This window comes from Pinus tabuliformis, chromosome 3_1 (assembly GCF_031772625.1).
Source record: "Pinus tabuliformis cultivar Carrire ecotype Pingquan chromosome 3_1, CPIR1, whole genome shotgun sequence".
Taxonomy (NCBI): domain Eukaryota; kingdom Viridiplantae; phylum Streptophyta; class Pinopsida; order Pinales; family Pinaceae; genus Pinus; species Pinus tabuliformis.
The window spans coordinates 7,656,705-7,677,763 of NC_142301.1; the positions used below are offsets into that span (position 1 = coordinate 7,656,705).

Genomic DNA, 21,059 nt, shown 5'->3' on the forward strand with positions numbered 1-21,059 from the left:
GCCACTTATTCTGGTACTATATGTAGATGACCTGTTCCTAACTGGATCATCTAGACTCATCTAGGACTACAAGAAGAATCTTGAAGTCAAATTCGACATGAAGGACTTGGGATTGATGCATTATTTTCTGGGGATGGAAGTTTGGCGGAAGAATGGGGAGATCCTCCTTGGACAAGGAAGGTACGCTACAGAGATTTTGAAGAGATTCAGAATGCAGGATTTCCGACCCATGGCTACTACCATGATCACCAACTGGAAGAAAATAAATGCATCATTGGATAAAGAAGTAGATCCCACCTTGTACAGATAGCTCATTGAGTCGCTTATGTATCTGGTCAACACTAGACAAAACATTTGTTTTGCTGTCAACACTCTTAGTCAGTTCATGGTGGAACCAAAAAGGGTGCATTGGGCAGCAACAAGACACATACTTAGATATGTACGTGGAACAGTCGGATATGGGTTGAAGTACTCTAGAGGGAAGGATATCAACTTGAATGGGTTCACCGATGCAGGCTGGGCAGGTAATTCAATAGACCAAAAAAGTACCTCAGGGTACTGCTTCAGTGTTGGATCAAAGTAAAAATCTTTAGCACCGAGTTCAGAAGAAGTAAAATATATGGCAACCAACATAGCTACGTGCGAAGCCATATGGCTCAGAAAATTGCAGTGAGCCTATTTAGGAAAAGGATGGAGGCGACCAAGGTTGATTGTGATAATCAGAGTTGCATCAAACTCTCTAAGAATCCAGTATTTCATGATCGATCGAAACATATAGATATCTGTTGTCAATTTATCAGAGACTGTGTTCAGCGTGGGGCAGTACAACTACAGTATGTTCCCACAGGAGAGTAGGTGGCCGATATACTCACAAAGGCTCTCAGAAGAGCTAAGTTTACTCAGTTCAGAGAGCAGTTGGGTATGGTTGAAAATCTGTTTCAGTAGCAGCAGCAGGTTGCAGTGCAGGGATGATTGGCAGTGGCAGTGCCAACAACAACACAGATGCAACAATTCAGAGGGAGTTGTAGTACAAATGTAGCATTGGCAGTGGCAGTGTCAAAGGCAGCAGTACAATTGCAGCAACAGTGCAGTAGTTGGTGGACAACATGTCAGATATTAGCAGTGCAGAGGACGATGCTTCAGAGTCAGAGCAGTATGCAGTAGCAGTATATTGCTAGAGCACATTCCTCGCTAAGAGGGAGTGTTGATTTGGGGTAGCATCGGATGTGCTCTAGGCCTCAAATTTTGCAGGGAGGCTTGAGCACATGTATTCCAAAGAATCCAGAAAGCGTTTTGGGAAATTCCACCTAGAAGTGATTTTATTAAAATAATTAATATTTTTAATGGGGTTCCTAAGTCTAAACTTAGGAAAATTAAAATATTATTGGGTATTAATCTAATCAGGGTTGAAACTTCTAGAAAAGGCCATGGATCAAGCCAAAACGATTTGAGCCTTTGATTATGATTTAATCTAGGCCGTTGGTTGCCCAACAGGAAGATATAAGAAGGGGCTTGAGGGTCATTTGGAAAATACACTAGGCAGATACTCAGTTGCCCAAGTAAAATCGATTTTCTCACTGGTCTAAGCTCGGCAAGAGAAAATCGATTTAGAGGGATTGTTGCAGGTGGAGAGACAGAGAGGGTTTAGCATCAGTCAGGGAGACAGGGACGAAGACGCAGAGCAGTAGAAGGGACAGTGTTGGGTAGGTTGACACTGGGAGAGGCAGCGCTGGCTTGAGTGACGCAGACATTACGCAGGCCAGTCCAGAGGCCAGAGAAAGTGACGCTCGGCAAGCCAGAGAGACGCAGAGGGTGGAGGAACCTCTCTCTCGAATCAGATACTTGTTCAGGAATGTCTGTAAATATTTCTCAGAAAATCTTGTTCTATACTGCTGGGTGTAATTTGTACATGTTGATTTTTTGCTGAAGAATAATAAAACCCTCATCTGCTGCACCTTTTTTCCCACATTGGTTTTTTCGGGGACTATTGTCCAAGAATAACCATGTCATTGTGTTTGTATATGTGCCAACATTTTACTTACATTTACTTTCTGCAATGTTTTAATTGTGAAGGCTACAGTAGAATATGTTTCGATATTTTCCGTAAGAATATAGTAGATAACTTATTTATGAAGTAATAAGTAGAAGAAATCATATTAATCACTGCAGTAGGATTTCCATTTTAGAAATTCTCACAGTGAGACCTTGTGAGTATCTTACAGGACATATACATTATTTACTTGATATCATAACCATAAGCATTTATACATATAGAACCATTAGAGGGAAAAATATAAGTATTGTTGCAAGTAAATGCTTCTGGTGTTTGTTGAAGGCACTCATTGGATCCATCACAATTATTATTTTTCTTTTGCTTATTGTTCAATATGTTCTAAAGTTGTCCAACATTCCTAATCTATTCATGGCACTAGTGAAATTTATGGTTCACTAGGAGACACTTGTTCCTCTTCGGGATTCTTTTCCTAATTTTTGAACCCCAATTGGTTGTTGATAAGATGAGTTTCTTTGCCATTTGGACCAAGTTTCTCCACATCAATTTCTTTACCCTTTTCCGTTCAGAGTTTTGTCACAGATAATGGTTTAGGATTGCAATTTATGCTCCCTTGTCTTCCCTTGTAACAATCCCTACTTCCCATGTCTTGTATGTTTGTTTATTTTTTATTTCCTTTTGGTAAGTTTTCCCTTGTTTATTTATGGTTTATGTCTTGTGATTTAGTTGACATCTTTGTGCAAGGGTATAAATCTTTTTCCTATACAACATGCATGTCTAATGGTCATCTGTAAGTTCATTATAGAGAACATGTTGAACTTGACCTCATTCTTGATTTTGGATCTAATGTTTGCTAGATAACTTTAAGATAAGATAATTTTTGTAATGTCCAATAAATGACCACAAAAATAGGTAAATGGGACTAAAGGATACATGTAGTGTTAATAAAATGTGGGAGTGCAAAAGCAGCTCCTATATAATGAGAGAAAGAAACGAGAAAATTGAGAGTACAACTTTAGGCTAACCACAGAATCGGGCATTGGAGACAAGAGTACAGGCCTAGCCCACTCTTTCCATCGAATCCCCCCGCCAATTCATGCCCAAAGTGCCCATGATAAGTAAGGAAAATCACTCAACTATACCAATGAAAATTCATACATTCAAGGTCGGGAGGCCCACCTTCAAACATACGATCATAACAAGTGGGTGAGGGACCACTTGGCTAGCTCAAGTGGCAGAGATAATGCCACATCGAGCTATTTGGTCGCTGTAAGGGGCTACTGGTTGTCGGCCGAGGACCATTTAGGGGAAAACAAATTCTCCTATATATACTATAATACTACCCACAGGTGGTGAGTAACAGGGCTGAAAGTGTTGTATTTTCTAGGGCCGAATTGTCTAAAATATGAGCCTACGCAGAAATCACTAAACATCTACTACACAACCATAAAGTGCAGGGAAATTTTGTGGGAGTTAGGCAAGGATAGATAAAGAGATTTGGAGGAGTGGTTGCAGGGGTTGAAGGAGATTTTCTAGGAATTGGTTTGGCTTCCTACAACAGGATTCTTTCTACAGGGCATTTTTCCAACCCGTTGGAGCAACACACACTTCTTGGGGGTCGCAGGGGCACTTTGGATTCAGCCCAAACCCTTTCTGGGTTTTTCTGGGTTTGGTGAGAGTAGTTCGGGCTTAATTTTGTAGATTTTTCTGGGCAGTATTTATGACCGAAATCAATGTTCCAGTCAGCAGCCAGTAGTAGAAATCATTGGGGAAGGGCGCAGTTCACTTTGGGACCATTTCCACCACTTGGGTCCGTGAGGTATTTCTGGGTTTTGTCGGAGCTGGTGTGGAGAGCCTACAATTTTGTAGAATTTTTGGAGTAGATCTGAGGTCCAAAATCTCTGTGCACCTACAACAACAATGGCAGTAATTATTTGGGTCAGTGCAAAGGTTTTTTGGTGGAGTCATTCCAGCACTTGGGCATCACAATTCCAACCTGGGTTTTGCCTAGCTTGTTGTAGCAAGCTCAGGTTCCTCTTTCCATACTCATTTTTACCCCATTTTGCTCAAAAATAAATAAATGGCCCAGAGTTTCAGTGCATTTCCTCATGTTTTGATTTACTGTGTATGTGTTGAATTTCCTAGTTGTTGTTATAGTGCATGTTTTTGTTATTCACGTAATATTTCCGTTAGGAATATTACATAAACACTAATATTTTTGGACAAATATCCCTGGAAAAAGATCAGTGTGGGGAAATCCTGTTCTGTAGATGAGTATTTTTATTATGCTTCAACACTTCTGTAATTGAAAATTATTACAACTGTTTGCCATATATTAGCAAACCTTTGGAAAATTATATTTCTTCACTTCTCCTAGTCGATCCGACCTCCAGGATGCAACTCGACCGACCCCTCTGATTCAATTCGGCCTCCCTCTGGCACTCTAAACTGATCGCCACGTGCGGCCTTGGCTAACTTAGCCTCTCTGGCAATTCACACTGGTTGGGCAATCAACTCGGCGTCCTCTGGAAATTCGATCTTCACTGGAAAACTCTTTTTCTGCTGTGTAAATTGATCAGTATGGCAAATTCCTTCTTGCTCTGGCAACACGACCTCTCTAAGTCAATTCACACTGTTGGGAAACTCGACCTCTTTGTAGATAAAATCAATCTCCCTCTATCACTAATAAACTGGAAATCACTGTGAAGAATCTTCTTCGGCAACTCTGTCTTCAAACACTGATGATCTCAATGTGTTGGTGCCCTCATGCTATCACTGCGCCCTTTGTTCTCACTGCAAATCTATCTCGAATGCGTTCTCCGAATGCCCATCGATCTCCTCTTATAATCTCTCGTTGAGAAACCAATGACCGTGATCTAACTCCAATTGATGACTAAGATCATCTTGACTTCTAAAAATGTATTTTCTAGAAGTCATTAGAGGAAAATCGATTTTCTTCAATTAATACCGATTAATTAACCCATTTCCCTAAGTTAGACTAAGGAAAATAATTAAACTGGTTAATTAATTCTAATTAAGACATTTTTCCTTAGAAACGTTTTCTGGGTATTGGAGAAAATTAATCCACTGTGTTCCCTAGTCTCATAGACACCATCTGAGACTGGAACACTTGTCCAAACTACACAAACTAACATATACTTGCTTAGACATGTTTGAAAATATGTTCTCTCATGTAAGTTGCTTCATGCCATTTACTAATATAGAGGCCCATGTTTGAAAATATGTTCTCTCATGTGAGTTGCTTCATGCCAAATACAAGAAACTAATTCTTGATGATATGGAGCAAATTCAAGGCATGTTACACTGTTAAGTTTGGCTCATAAATTGAGTATTTAAGGTGCATGACTCTTTAAGAATGATAGGTGGCATATAAGTTGGGTAGTTTAAAAATAGATGTGAGGCATGTGAAAATTCCTAAACCGGAATTCCTACTGCAGCAACTGATGATATTTCTCCTACTTAGATTAACATGAACAAGTTATTTGCAGTTTCCTACGACAAATATTGAAATACGTACACTACAACCTTCACTTAATTATTTTATATGCGGAAACAAGAGACTGAGCAAAAAAGAAAATACAACACAATAACACCATTATTTTTGGACAAATGTCCCCGGAAAATCCCAATGCGGGAAAACCGGTGTAGCAGATCTGAGGGTTTATTATTATTAAGTAGTAGCAAATTTTGAATTCATCTCTGAATACCTCAAGAGTTATTTAGTTACAGAGAGAGAAATACCGATAGAAATATTTGTGAGATTACCTCACACAATCACTGAGAAAAATCTCGGCTGATCCGGTCACTGGATGAGGTGCCTTTGGCAGTCCCTGCGCAGTCCTCACGCAGTCCCTATGTTAGCCCCTCTAGGCACTACGTCACCCAGCCAGTTGATTGATTTGCTGTCCAGAGTCACTGCTCTCAGCCTCCCGATCTCACACCCCGACTCTTGGCTTCTAAAATTGACTTTGCTGCAAAATTTTGGACTCTCTCACCCACTGTGTTGCCTCTGCATGGCCCTACGTCAACCTCTGCGTGAGAGCTGCTGGATCACTCTCTGCTGATGATTCTCCGGCTGAGAAAATCTCTCTCTCTCCGAATGCTATCTCTGCTCCTCAACTGCAAGAAATCTACTCGATCAAAATTTGCTCCTGAGAACTTCTCACTTTAGAAATTCAATCTCTAGTCTCTCGGTGTGTTTTCCAAATGATCCTCAAGCTTCCTTAAATAATCTTCTCATTGACATTCAACGGCCTAGATTAAAAGATAATCAATGGCTAAGATCATTTTAGCTCGATCACGATCTTCTTCTAGAAGTTACACCCACAATTAGATTAATACCCATTAGTATTTTTAATTCCCTAAGTTTAGACTTAGGGGCCCATTAAAAAATATTAATTATTTTAATAAAATTGTTTCTGGGTGGAATTTCCCAAAATGCTTTTTGGGTTCATTGGAATTCATGTGGCCAAGTCTCCCTGCAAAATTTGAGGCCTAGAGCACATCCGATGCTACCCCAAATCAACACTCCCTCTTAGCAAGGAATGTGCTCTAGCAATATACGCTGCTGCATACTGCTTTGGGTCTAAAGCATCGTCCTCTGCACTGCTGATGTTTGACATGCTGTCCACCAACTACTGCACTGCTGCTGCAACTATACTGCTACTGACACTGACACTGTCAACATTGCATCTATACTACAGCTCCATTTCAAGTGTTGCATCTGTGTCGCTGCTAGCACTGCCACTGCCAACTGCCACTGCACTGCAAATTGTTGTTGCTTCTCCATCAGCAATGGAAAAACATCCAAAATTACTGAACTAACTGTGTTCAGTATGATACCACGTGAATGTTGGTGCTTGACTGCTACTAGTCTCTGCATTGACCCTCTGAATCTACTGCACTGCAACTAACCTCTGCTCTGTGCCATCTGCATTGCTTCCAACTCTGCTCTGCGTTGTTCAGTCTCTGGCGCTCCTAGCCACTACAACTATCTCTCCGACATTCCTTGGCACCATCTGACACTAGTCCATCCTTCTATTGCTGATCTGGGCTCCTGTAGCAAGGAATTGATCCAAGAGGTGGGCTCCTCAAGGATCCTGCCCATCTATAGCTCTTTCGAACTACAACTCCAAATCAGCCCACCTCCCTCCTGGAGGTATCTCGGCTGTCATGGCAAACTCCTCCTCCTTGATCTTCGCGGGTGCAACCTTCAGATTGTGCTTCTCATCTCACCACACCTGAAACACTTGATCTTCGAGACGTCCTTCTTACGTCTCCACTGCTCCTGTTGTCCCTTCGATGCAAGGGCTGCATTATCCTCCTCCTCCTTGGGCTTCGACCCACTGCTGCTGCTTCCGTCAAGTTTAACCTTGACTAAGTCTCTCCTCAACTCCTCTTGTTTTAGAGCTGCCCACATCTCATCGCAATTCTGCAAAGTTGTTTTGCTCAGGATACTTTGGACAAAGACTTACCACTCATCTAATACAAAATTGAGGACCAGTCTAACTAACTCTGAGTCTTGAGATGTATGCCCCATAGCAGACAACTCATCACGGGTCTCCTGAAGCTTCGTGAGGAATGGATCCACACGCTCCCCTTTCTGCATCTGAGCAAATCTCAGTTTCTGCTCAAGGTACATCTTCCGCTGCTCAGAAGATCCCTGATATAACATAAACAAAGCGTCACACATCTCCTTAGCAGTCCCTTTGCTCGCGATGTGACAGACCACATAATCCTTCACTCTGTCGAAGATCATTCTTTTCGCTTTCGCCATCTCAGCCTTGGATTTCTTCAACGGATCTGCATTTGCAGGGACAACCACCATGTTGTCGACATATGTCTTGAGGGCATGCTCATCTAGAAGGAACGACATTCTTGCCTTCTAGATGATGTAGTTGGATGCCCCATCCAACCTGTCCTAATCCCTCAAGCCACTGGTTGCCATTTTTGCCACAAATGTCGAAAATCTCCTCTCTCCTTTGTGCTGTTGTTGGGCTAGCCTACGCACTCCCTACTGGAGCTAGTAAAACAACTGCCCCTTGTTGTTGCTCAACTCTACAGAATTCGAATTCCTTGGCTAGGAATTCTCTGAGGAAGAAATTCCCTTAGCCGTGCTTCTCCTCTCTCTTCTGACGATTTTCTGCCTGCAGAAAAATCTGTGTCCCACCAACTCTCCTCACACTAAGGCTTCTGCGCTGCTCCCTTTGCCCCGACAAAAACTCGATTTGGAAGCCCTTCTCTCCGTTGAGTCACTCGGAGAGAGACTGCCTCGAAATTTCAGCCCTCCGGCTAAGAACTGCGCAAACCCTGTGGGGTTTCGAACTGCTGCCTCCTGCAACTTTCGATCTCCCTCTTTTGCTTAGTGTTGGGTTCTCTGGCATTGCTCTTCTTGTTCTACATGCACTAGCTCTAATACCATGTGAAAATTCCTAAACCGGAATGCCTACTATAGCAACTGGTGATATTTCTCCTACTTGTTAGATTAACAGGAACAAATTATTTGCAGTTTCCTACGAAAAATATTGAAATACATACATTGCATCCTTCACTTAATTAATGTTGAAATTTCTAAGTCTAACACGTTAGAAATTCTTCCTGCATTATCTGGTTTATTTGACCTACTTGTTTATTCCATAACAAGTTATTTAACCATATAAATACTGAAAATAAACACAAATGTAGTGTCAACTCATATATAGATCATCAACTAAAATAATAGACAAACACACAAGGGACACTATTATTTTTGGACAATCGTTCCCGAAAAAACCCAATGAGGGAAAACCGGTGCAACAGTTCTGAGGGTTTTATTATTAAGAAGCTTTCTTGAGTACAACTAGGGTGCCAAACTGGCTCACCCAATAGAGATTTCTATGTGGTAGTAATACCTCTTTTCGGAAGCAGATATTTAGTAAGTCTGCCCCACAAAAATCCTTCCAGCACTTCTCCAAGGCTCCGCGTCAGCCCTGCTAGCCTCTGCGTAACTTTGGAACCCCCTGCGTCAGCCCTATGCGTCTCTGCATCAGCTCTCTAGCACTCTGCGTCACCCACGCAGGCCTTGCTAGCCTTTGCGCAGTGTCTCTGGCCCTCTGCGTGGCTCCCGCTCGCTCTGCATAGCCTCCTCAGTCACTATGCTAGCCCTCTGGCACTATCTCTGTCTCTCTGCTATGCACTCACTACCCCTTGCTGCAACTCAGATCACTTGTTCGTTTTCTCTCAACAAACCTCGTTCCAGAAAATCGAACTAATTGATCAATCTTAGTGTATCTCCAACTGACCCTCAAGCCTCCTCTTATACTTTTCTTGATGAGTCTTCAACGGCCGAGATTAAGTCCCTAATCAACGACTAAGATTGTATTTGGCTTGATCCATGTCATTTAGAACATTCTCACCCAGTTTTATATTAATACCCATTAATATTTAAATTTTCCTAAGTTTAGACTTAGGAATCCCATTAAAAATATTAATTATTTAATATCTCTCTAGCCGGGTGGAATTTCCCCAAACCATTTCTGGGTCTTGGAGATCTCATGTGCTTTAGCCTCTCCATCAATTTTCATGTCTAGAGCACATCTTATGCTTCTACAAATCAACACTCCTTCTTAGCGAGGAGTGTGGTCTAGTAATGCTCCACCACTTAACCTCACCCTGATCCTCCCGCACCAGTACCTGTGCTAATGCTTGGCCCGCTGCCCATCATCCACTGCACTGCTGCCTCCTGTAGTGCTACCCATGGCTCTGCCACTGCCACTGCTACATCTGTACTGTAGCTCCCTCTCAACATGTTGCCCATACTACTGCCATTGCTAACTGCTGCACTGCAACTCGGTTACCAAGAAGTAAGTAACTAATCTACCCAACTACTGACATCCTTGTCAGACTGAAAGCCTCATGATTTTGAAGCTATCTCTGCTGCTATCCTGTGCTCCCTCTGCTGCCTCTGTATTGCTGCAAACACCTTTGTGCCTCTCGCACTGCTGCAACCACCTCTGTGCCTCTCTGCACTGCTGCAACCACCTCTGTGCCTCTCGCACTGCTGCAACCCCCACTGCGCTGCTACAGACCTCTGCACTCTAGCACTGCCTTGTTGCTCCATCCGCATCTTGCTTCTACCGACATCTGTCATCCTGCTACTGTCATTCGGGGCTCTCGTAGCCGGATATGATCCAAGAGTTTGGGTACCTCAAGGATCTTGCCCCTCATCTTCTGTAGTCCTCCTGACTACAGCTCGATGTCACCCCACCTCTTCTCTAGAGGTGCATGAGCACTCATGGCATAGTCGTCATCTGTCTCGACTTCTTTCTCTGCCTTGGAGTTAGAAGCCTCTCCCTTATTCTTCTTCCTCGGACACTAGGTTACATAATGACCCAGCTCCCCACAATGGAAGCACTTCACCTTGGAGATGTCCTTCTTCTTCCTCTTCCCTTGCTGTCCCGCAGATGCCAAAGCCGCATCCTCCTCCTCCTCTTTCTTGATTCGACCTCCTTTGCTGCTCCTTCTCGCCTTGGTCAACCTTCTGATCTCTTCTTGGCGAAGAGCTGCCCACATCTCTTCCCATCTTGGAAGATCAGCTGTGCCCAAAATGCTTTGGACAAATGTCTCCCAATCCTCGGAGACTACATTCAGGGTAGTCCTCACCATGAACTCCTGATTCGGCGTGGCCCCTATGGAAGTAAGTTGGTCTCGAATCTCTTGCAACCTGTTGAGGTATAGATCTATTTTCTCCCCCTTCTACATCTGATACGACCGCAGTTGATTCTCCAACAACATCTTCCTCTGCACGGAAGTGCCCTAATACAATGTTGTCAAGGTATCCCACATCTCCTTTGCCATGTTCTTCTCGGCAATATGTGGTATCACATGATCCTTGACCCCATCAAGGATTATGCACTTTGCCTTCGCCATTGCATCCTCATACCTTTTATTATTAGTTGAGTCCACTGGGATAGCCACGGTTCTCAAGGCGAAGCCCTTAATGCGATGTCTATCCAGAACAGACAGGATCCTGGCCTTCCAAATGACAATGTTGGAGGACTCGTCCAACCTGTCCTGATCGCTCAGTCCATTCATTGCCATCTCCGCTCTTCTACTGGACTCCCTCTGAGTCTCGACTTCCCTCCTAGAAGTTCTCTCCTAGACTCCCTCTGAGTCTCAATTTCCCTGCTGGAAATCTTCCCGCCAATTGTCGATCCGCTCCTCTCCGATCCTCTTTGCAACTGCAACTTGGATCTGGATTTCTTGGCTAGAAATCCCTCAAGGCAGTGGCTCCCTCTACCTTGGTTCTGTCCCATTAGGTATTGTTCTGCTTCGACAGCAACAACACCCCACCAGCTTCCCAATCCACAATCTTCCCACAGCTCCCTAGGCCCCAGTAGCTGAAGAAACTGAGCCTCTTAGCTCTACGCAATCTCGGTAACACTGAATTGCTCCTCTGGCCAACTATGTCAAGCCTACCTGGCTGAGTAGTGTGACATGGCTCTTCGTGAGCCTCTTCTGCCTCTGCACTAGCCCTTTCTCTGGCTCGAAATGATGACGCAGGCCCTCTGCATCACTCCTTTGTTGCTTTCTGCTTAGGAGCAATTCTGTCTCTCGGGACAGCTGCTACTGCTACAAATACTTCTGATTGCACTAGTGCTTTCAGTCCTCCTGTGATCTGCAATGCTCTGATACCATGTTGAAATTTCTAAGTCTAACACGTTAGAAATTCTTCCTGCATTATCTTATTTATTTCACCTACTTGTTTATTCTTTAACAAGTTATTTAACCATATAAATATTGAAAATAAACACAAATGTAGTCTCAACTCATATACAAATCATCAACTGAAATAATAGACAAACACACAAGGGACAACGTTATTTTTGGACAATCGTCCCCGGAAAAACCCAATGCGGAAAAACTAGTGCAGCTATTATGAGGGTTTTATTATTAAGCAGCTTTCTTGAGTACAACTAGGGTGCCAAACTGGCTCACCCAACAGAGATTTCTATTTGGTAGTAATACCTCTTTTCGGAAGAAAATATTCAGCAAGTCTGCCCCACGAAAATCCTTCAAGCACTTCTCCAAGGTTCTACGTCAACCCTGCTAGCCTCTGCGTAGCTTTGGAACCCCCTGCGTTATCCCTCTGCCTCTCTGCGTCAGCTCTCTGGCCCTCTATGTCACCCACGCAGGCCCTGCTAGCCTCTACGCAGTCTCTCTAGCCTTCTACGTGGCTCCTGTTGGCTCTGCATAGCCTCCTCAATCATTGCGCTGGCCCTTTGGCACTATCTCTACCTCTCTGCTATGCACTCACTGCCCCTTGCTGCAACTCAGATCACTTGTTCGATTTCTCTCAACAAACCCCGCTCCAGAAAATCGAACTGACTGATCAATCTTGGTGTATCTCCAATTGACTCTCAAGCCTCCTATTATACTTTTCCTGTTGAGTCTTCAACGGTCGAGATTAAGTCCCTAATCAACAGCTAAGATTAGATTTGGCTTGATCCATGTCATTTAGAACATTCTCACCCAATTTCATATTAATATCCATTAATATTTTAATTTTTCTAAGTTTAGAATTAACTCCATTGAAAATATTAATTATTTTAATATCTCTCTAACCGAGTGGAATTTTCCCAAACCATTTCTAGGTCTTGGAGATCTCATGTGATTTAGCCTCTCCACCAATTTTCATGGCTAGAGCACATCTGATTCTACTACAAATCATTATTAATTTATATGCGGAAACAAGAGATTGAGCAAGAAAGAAAATACAACACAATAACGCCATTATTTTTGGACAAATGTCCCCAGAAAAACCCAATACAGGAAAACCAGTGCAACAGATCTGAGGGTTTATTATTATTAAGCAGTAGCAAATTTTGAATACATCTCTGAATACCTCATGGGTTATTCAGTTACAGAGAGAGAAATACTGGCATAAAGATTTGTGAGATTTCCTCACACGATCACTAAGAAAAATCCATGCTGATCCGGTCACTGGATGAGGTGCCTTTGGCAGGCCCTGCGCAGTCCTCACGCAGTCCATGCGTCTGCCCCTCGAGGCACTGCTTCACCCAGCCAACTGATCGATTTGCTGCTAGGAGTCACTACTCTCAGCCTCCTTGTCTCACACCTCGGTTCCCGGCTTCTGAAACTGACTCTGCTGCAAAATTTTAGACTCTCTCTCACCCTCTGCGTTGCCTCTGTGTGGCCCTCTGTTAGCCTCTGCATGAGAGTTGTTAGATCATTCTTTGTATCTCTCTGTTGATGATTCTTCGGCTGAGAAAATCTCTCTCTCTGGATGCTATATCTGCCCCTCAATTGCAAGAAGTCTACTCGATCAGAATTTCCTCTTGAGAGTTTCTCACTTAAAAAATTCGATCTCTTGATCTCTCGGTGTGTTTTCCAAATGACCCTCAAGCTTCCTTAAATAATCTTCTCGTTGACATCCAACAACCTAGATTAAAAGCTAATAAATGGCTAAGATCATTTTAGCTTGATCCTCATCTTCTTCTAGAAGTTACACCCACAATTAGATTAATACTCATTAATATTTTTAATTTCCTAAGGTTAGACTTAGGGGCCCATTAAAAAATATTAATTATTATAATAAAATTGTTCTTGGGTGGAATTTCCCAAACTGCTTTCTAGGTTCTTTGGAATACATGTGGCCAAGCCTCCCTGCAAAATTTGAGGCCTAAAGCACATCCGATGCTACCCCAAATCAACAAGGCATATCAAGTTATTATCTTTAAAGTCATAGTATATGAAAATATTATGTAATTAATTGAATCCATTGTATATTCTAATTTCTATATTTCGATTTAAATCTTACAAACCAAATTTTCATAATAGTATTTTCTAGGGATTATCAATGAGAAGCTATAAGGACTGTTGACATAGACAATCTAGAAAATGAGAGTTGTGATTTTTTGAAACATAATTTTGGGCTAATTTTTTGTATTTGAAAAAAAAGAGCAGCAATACATGAACCTATATATTCAGAAAAATGCTGTGAAGTTCATTTCCCTTTGGTTGAATGCTAAGTTGGGGGCACTTTCCATGAGGAAACCTGGTTTTGAATCTCGTAGACACCTCTGCCTACCATCTTAAAATTTCATTCTGTTTTATCAGCACCCAATGGTCGTAAGATGCTTTGGTAAATAAAGATTCAAAGAAAGCAACAGGAAAATGCAGTGAAAGATTATCTTGAGAAAGGCTTATAATGTTTACTTGATTATTTGTGAATCATTTATAATTCACATTATTATTTAGACAGCAATTGCATCCTATATTAGCAACAGTTTCTAACAATAATTGATGTGTAATTTTCAGGCAGTTAAGTTGGTATCAAAGAGAATGTCAGTAAGAAAGAAAGTGGTCTATACATTGGCATTAAAAATGCATGGGAATGGACGCGAATCAGAGAAAAGGGTTCATGACATGGACAATGATATCCATTTCGATGAGTAGAGAATTAGAACAGTTATTATTTTCTTCACATAGTGGCAGACAGATTGTGTTTAAACATCACAGAATTAACTTAGTCATTTCAGAACATTTTTTAGGTCCATTACATGCTAAAAAGTACTCATGGAATATCAAGGAATTCAAGCAAGTGTAGAAGTGGAATCTAAAGATTATACTAAGATCAAGAACATTGGAATTTAGTTCTTATGGAAATAATCTAATTAAGCTCCGAGACCATAGGAATTCAGATGGCGCGGCAACAATCTATTATCTAATTAAGGTTGAGACCATAGGAATCCAGATTGTACTACAATGGTCTATGTATTGCCGTTTATTGGACAGTTCTGTTCATAAAGGAGGAGCAAGAGAAAGACAATTTGGCTATTAGAGATTACATGTAGATTTAATGTCAACTGATTTGAAGTTGTCTTTTCTTCCTTCTGGTTGCGGTATTCTTTGAGTATCTCTATGCCCTTTCCCCATTGAATATTGTTTAGTATTTCTATGCCCTTCTCCATTGAGTATTGGCTTATCGCAACGCCCAATTTATAAGCTGTCAAACAACTTTTGGGGATATTGTTGATTGCATAGTCCTTGGGAATTGTCATATAATCTTTGCATAATTTTCTTCATTAGGTATGTCAAGTGCTTCATAAAATGTTGTCACAATGATGTTCTACAATTGTTTCTCATTGACAACAGTACATCTAGACAATATGAAGTTGATGGCTTAAAGAGCATTGGTATTTGTTTCACATGTGGTTTAATAGACAAGAATCATGTTCTTTCCCATCATTGGAATCATTATGAGTGCTTTTTATTTAATAGAAATAATGAGTGCATTAATTTAAAATGGGTTGTAGCATTACCCAATTGGTAAAGTACAAAATAAGCCAAGATATGTCCGTATTTGATAATCTTCAGGATTTTTGTGAAGCTACTTAATATTAAACTAAAGCAAGTCTTTCTAACCAAAGTTCAGCAGGTGTACTGCCTGTGTATTGGCCAAGGAAAATTTGAATAGTGACAAAACATTAAATAAAACTAAACATAGATTTTTGGGTCTCTTACCCACCATTTTGGCATGTGGGAAATACTTCAAATCATCCCTTGATTCTCACCTCTTGGACCTCTGGTGGAATAAATGTTGGGTTAATACTCTCCACTCTTTGTTGTGGGCTCATTTTTTGATCCGGTTTAGCAGTCCACAAATCATGGAGTAGTTTTTGGTGAAGGATCAGGAACAAAACCCATTGTTGAGACTTGATGCATGGTTATAAGGGACTTGTTAAGTGTTCAAAGTTGTTTATCTGCTGATGTCTCATTGTTCTGCTATTCTGCCATCACATAAGTCTCTTGCTATGAGGCTTGGTCTGAACTTTAGATAGAGGTGCCAGTGAAATTACAGGAGGTGTTTCTTTCATCGAGCCAGTTCACCTTGTTGTCGCACAGATTGTCACGACAACGCTCAGACCGAGAGCTGTTACCGTGATCCCCGATCTCTCCGTTTAAGCCATCTCCCGCGGCTAAGGGGTAGACCCTATTGGATGAATGAAGACCAACTGTGGACCAGTTGGGTTGGGAGACACAACAAGACGATTTAACACCTGATTGATTTTTGGAAATTAAAGTACTAGTGCCTTATGGAGTTAATGATTAAATGATTGTTTATCAAAAGCTGCAGAAATATGAACTTTATAATTCCATGATTAGCAATCATTTATAAACAAAATACAAGATATTCAACAAATGCACAATGCATTAAACAATAATCCAACAATTAAATTTATAAAGGTTGAATACATTAAACCACGAAATTTAAATGCTAATCAGCGATCACTTTTATGTAGCTAATATTCAAATGAGCATTTAAGCACATTTAACCATATAAAAAATGATAAATATTAATCCCACATCAAAATTTTAGCCTCAATGGAAAACATATATCGCAAACATGACAAATCCTTGAGCCAAGACTGAATTTGACAAAATATTTCCAATTTTTTTTTTTTTTTTTTTTATTTTTTTTTTGTATTTTCAAATAAAACAAAACTAAGCTAAGCAAAAACTAAAGTCTAAATAAATGAAACTTAAATCTAAATAAAAATCTAAACTATAGAACAAAATAAAAAGTCTAAAGATTACTTTTTTATGTTTTTTTTTTTTTTTTGAGATTTTTTTTTTTTTGTTAAACACTATACTAAACTAAATCCTAAAATATCCTTTATATATATATATATATATATATATATATATATATATATATTAAACCATAAAAATTAAAAAAGTTCTTTTAAGATTTAATTTTAGTTTCTGCTTATGATAGTTTTCGCTTTATTTTTTATTTCATCCATAAAAAATAAAAAAAATTCATTAAAGAAAAGAAAAAAAGAAGTTTAAAGCGTTGTGCATTTGTTGAATATCTTGTATTTTGCTTATAAATGATTGCTAATAATGGAATTATAAAGTTCATATTTCTCTAGCTTTTGATAAACAATCATTTAATCATTAACTCCACAAGGCACTGATACTTTAATTTCCAAAAATCAATCAGATGCTAAATCGCCTTCTTGTGTCTCCCAACGCAACTGGTCCACAGTTGATCTTCATTCATCCAATAGGGTCTACCCCCCTTAGCCGCGGAAGATGGCTTAAACGGAGAGATCAGGGTGACAGCCTCCGGTCTGAGCATTGTCGTGACGATCTATGCGACAACATTTTTTGGTGTCATTGCCAGGGACAAAGTTTTTTTGTCCCTGGCGTTTCAACGACATTCATCTTCTCATTTCTCATCATTCTTTCATCTTTTTCATCTCTCATTTGAGTTGGCAGAGTCAACATTTTTTGGCATCATTTGGATCTTTTCATCACCTTATCTTTCGTCATATTAGCAACTACTCTTCAGTTCGTTTCTTGTTTGGGTGGCGACTCCATTTCTTTTATTTTTCCCAGGCAAGAAGCCTCCCTCATATCTGCTTGTTTGTTGCTTTTTGGATCCTAGAATTAGATTCATTGTTCAAGTGGTGACTCCACTTCTTTCATCTATTGATTTTCTTGAGCAGAGATCTCGTTCTATCATCCATTTGGTCCCTTGTTATTCATCATGGATTATTCATTTAAACCATGTCATTTTACTGATAATCTCCATGATTTTCCGGAAGAGGCCATTTCTAAATTATTTTTGTTCTCAGGTGGTGATTCAGTCGTTGTTAGAAAACATTTAAACAAGTTTACTTGTGTAACAATCATATATTGTAGACTTCCTCAATATAATCATGAAGATATTAAAATGCGTCTATTTGTTTGTTCTTTAAAGGGTGATGCTTTGAACTGGTTTAATAGTTGTCCTGAAGATTCTTTCACTTCATTACAAGACATTGTCGATGCTTTTAAAGATAGATATGGTGATCCAGATAGCTCGCCTTGTGCCCCTAAAATTGTGCAATAGAATGAAAGTAATCTTATAAAAGGTCCAGTTGTCGATGAAAGATTTCAAGGCAATGCTTCATATCAGAATGTGCCATCCACCTGTACCATTGCAGATCAAATACATGATAGTGGAAAAGCAGGACAAATTGTAAAAACAGTGTTGACAATGAAGAGGAGGATTAGAAGCAAATTATACAAGAACTAATGTTGCTGGTGAAAAATATGGAGATCAATCAAATTAATTACGCCAATGATGTGAGAACTTTATGCACCCACTTGGAAAAACGTAATAGCGAGATGGAGATCATGCAAAATCAACATGCTAAGGAAATTGAGGCCATGAAGACTAATCATGACACAGAAATTAGTTTTATGCAAAGCAAGTTATCAGGCTTAGAGGAAAATATGATGACCATGAAAGCTAATCATGATAGGGAAATTAATATTATGCAAAATAAGTTATTGACCATGGAAGAAGACCATGCCAGGGAAATCAGTGCTATGAAGGTTGAACACTCTAGTCAGATAGATGCCATTAAAATACAGGGTCAGAAGTTTCAACAATGGTTAGAGGATGAGAGAAACCAGGGAACGTCAATAGATCAGGAGCCTCCTTATCTGTTACAACAAGCTCCATCTTATCATGAGGTCATTTGTTCCACTGAAAAGTGGATAATTGATGGTGACCTGGATAAAAGGGAAATTAATAATAAGGTTGATGCTCACACGGTTAATCCACCAGTCATAGAAGATCAAGTTATAACTAATGGCACCTGTGAGATTGATCCATTATCCTTGGCAGGGAAGATGCAGAATGAAGAAAAACATGTCACACATAGCTTACATACTTCATCTGAAAGCTTTGAAGCAGAATGTTCCACATCATCAGTGATACAACCTGCCATGAAGAAGAAACGCAAAAGAAAGAGAATGAGAAGAAGATTTGATGCATCAGATGGCCGCAAGCAACTTGATTTTCAGATAGGAGAAAGTCCTACCATATGCAGAATTGGACATGGCACATCCGACAAGCAGCCGACAGATTTGCCCAAAAGCAGGCAAATGCTCAGTATACACTATATTGAACACATCTGATTCCATGGGGCATCCTTTGTATTTCTAACCCTACTCCTTGTTTTTTTCAGCATTTTCATTTCTATTTTAGGATTAGATTTACTTTTCATGTTACTAGATAGTTAATAAATGAAGAGCTTATATCTTTCATGTGCTTAATGTTATATGATGATTTTTGGATGGACACTACTTATGTTTTGTTGTGTGTTGTGTGGATGTAGATTCTGGATTCTCACATTCATACAATGCAGCAACGTGTCCCCAAGTAGAGCCAGATGTTGACCACTACGTGTCAACTGCCCATAGCAGTACACCCTCTTTTTCGCAAAAAGGGACAGCGCTGGATCGACATGTTTGTGCCATTCGATTATCATCATCAGTCTGATCATGTTATGTTGTAAACTCAGTCTGCATGTGTAAATTGTAAATAATCTTAGCAGATCTGAGTCATGTATGTAAATTGCCTAGGCAAACCTAATTTTCTAGTGATAATCTACATTCCCGAAGGTTTTTTGTTTCACCGATCCATGATCGGCAGAGTTTTCCTTCAGCCTAACCCCAAAGTCGGAATGAATTTTGTCATTAGAATCTTATGGGAATCCTAGTGCGTTGATCTGCTAGATTATATTTGGTCACAGAACTGGGTGGTCTATGAGGGTCTATGTCAAATGGGTTTTCCCCCTTGAGATGTAAAATTGTAAAAGTCATGATGTAAAGTGTCTTGAGGGTTTGAAAATGTTTTATCTCCTCATAAGTCCTAAGTCCTAGGTCCTAGGTGATTTTTCCAAAGACTAAGTTCGAGGATCCAAAAATAAAAAAATAAGAAAATAAGAAAATATATAAAATATATATAAAAGGTCCCTTTAGTTTAGTTTAGTTTAGTTGAGAATAGTTTCAAGTTTCATTTATTTTAGTTTTATTAAGATTTTAGTTTTGTTTTATTTTTAGAAAAAAAAAAATAAAAAAAAATAAATAAAATAAAATATTTAAAAAATATAAAAATTGATTTTTTTTTTAAAGCTTAACTAAAAAAATTGAAAATTCATTTTGGAGTTTCTTGTGGTATTTATGTTCCATTTTTCTATAGCTAAATGCATTTAAATGTTTATTTACAAGTTGGCTATGTGAAAGTGGTAGTTGGTCAGCATTTAAATTTTGTGATCGCTTAAAGCATTTAATCTTTTAAAATTTAATTGCTGGATCATTATTAAAGCGTGGAGTTTATTGAATAGCTTGTATTGCTTGGGATATTCAATGATAAATGATTGTTTTACAAGGTTCATATTTCTGCAATATTCAATAAATAATCATTTAATCATTAACTCCATAAGGCATAGGTACATTAACTCCTAAAATCAATCAAGTACTGGTATTGCCTTGTTGTGTCTCCCAACCCAACTGGTCCATAGTTGGTCTTCATTCATCCCATAGGGTCTACCCCCCTTAGCCTCGGGAGATGGCTTAAACAGAGAGATCGGGGATCAGGGTGACAACCCCCGGTCTGAGCGTTGTTGTGACAATCTGTGCGACAACACACCCAATGAAGGTGGATCTTCTAATATGAGGTACACTAACCATTTTTGCATTAAGTTCTTTCATTTAATTGTTTAAGCATTTTAGTGTGAATCACAGGCTAAATTGGATGATTGACCGCTTTTGACTGTATCTTTGTTCCCTTGGTTCACCTTGGTGGTTATCTCTCGGCCTTAGTCCAGTGTAACCCTTCTTGAGGCCTTTCTTTCCACTGTTTAGGAGGGGAATGAATAAGAGGCCTTATTGATGATGTGTGTCCTTGTTTTCCACTTTTTTCCCTTTCCCTTGTCTCATCTCCCTTCTTCAAGTTGATTTCTTATTGCTCACATTCCTTGATTTCCCATGTGTACCATGTCTAAGGACTTAGAAAATTTTTCCTAAGAGGTTGATGCAGCTAAAAGAAAGATAAAAGCTTATATAGCTACACTGAAAGAAAAATTGAAAAAGCAAAAGATGGCTGGGACAATGTGTAAGTGTGTGGACAAAATCCTAACTTGAACTCTACCCCCCTCATTAGCCGTCACCTAGTTCCTGACAT

At 39.9% G+C, this 21,059-nt stretch overlaps 1 protein-coding gene across 5 annotated transcripts in view; it reads left to right on the plus strand.

Moving 5' to 3' along the window:
• Positions 1–15,017, plus strand: part of LOC149185505 (Tetrapyrrole (Corrin/Porphyrin) Methylase) — a 326,245-nt gene extending 311,228 nt beyond the window's left edge. For all 5 annotated transcript variants that reach the window (XM_089410709.1, XM_089410711.1, XM_089410710.1 and 2 more), the window contains one exon: positions 14,351–15,017. In XM_089410709.1, the coding sequence (XP_089266835.1) occupies positions 14,351–14,488 (138 nt within the window). In that variant the 3' untranslated portion in view covers positions 14,489–15,017. The remainder of the gene's footprint in view (positions 1–14,350) is intronic.
• Positions 15,018–21,059: the final 6,042 nt, after the last annotated feature.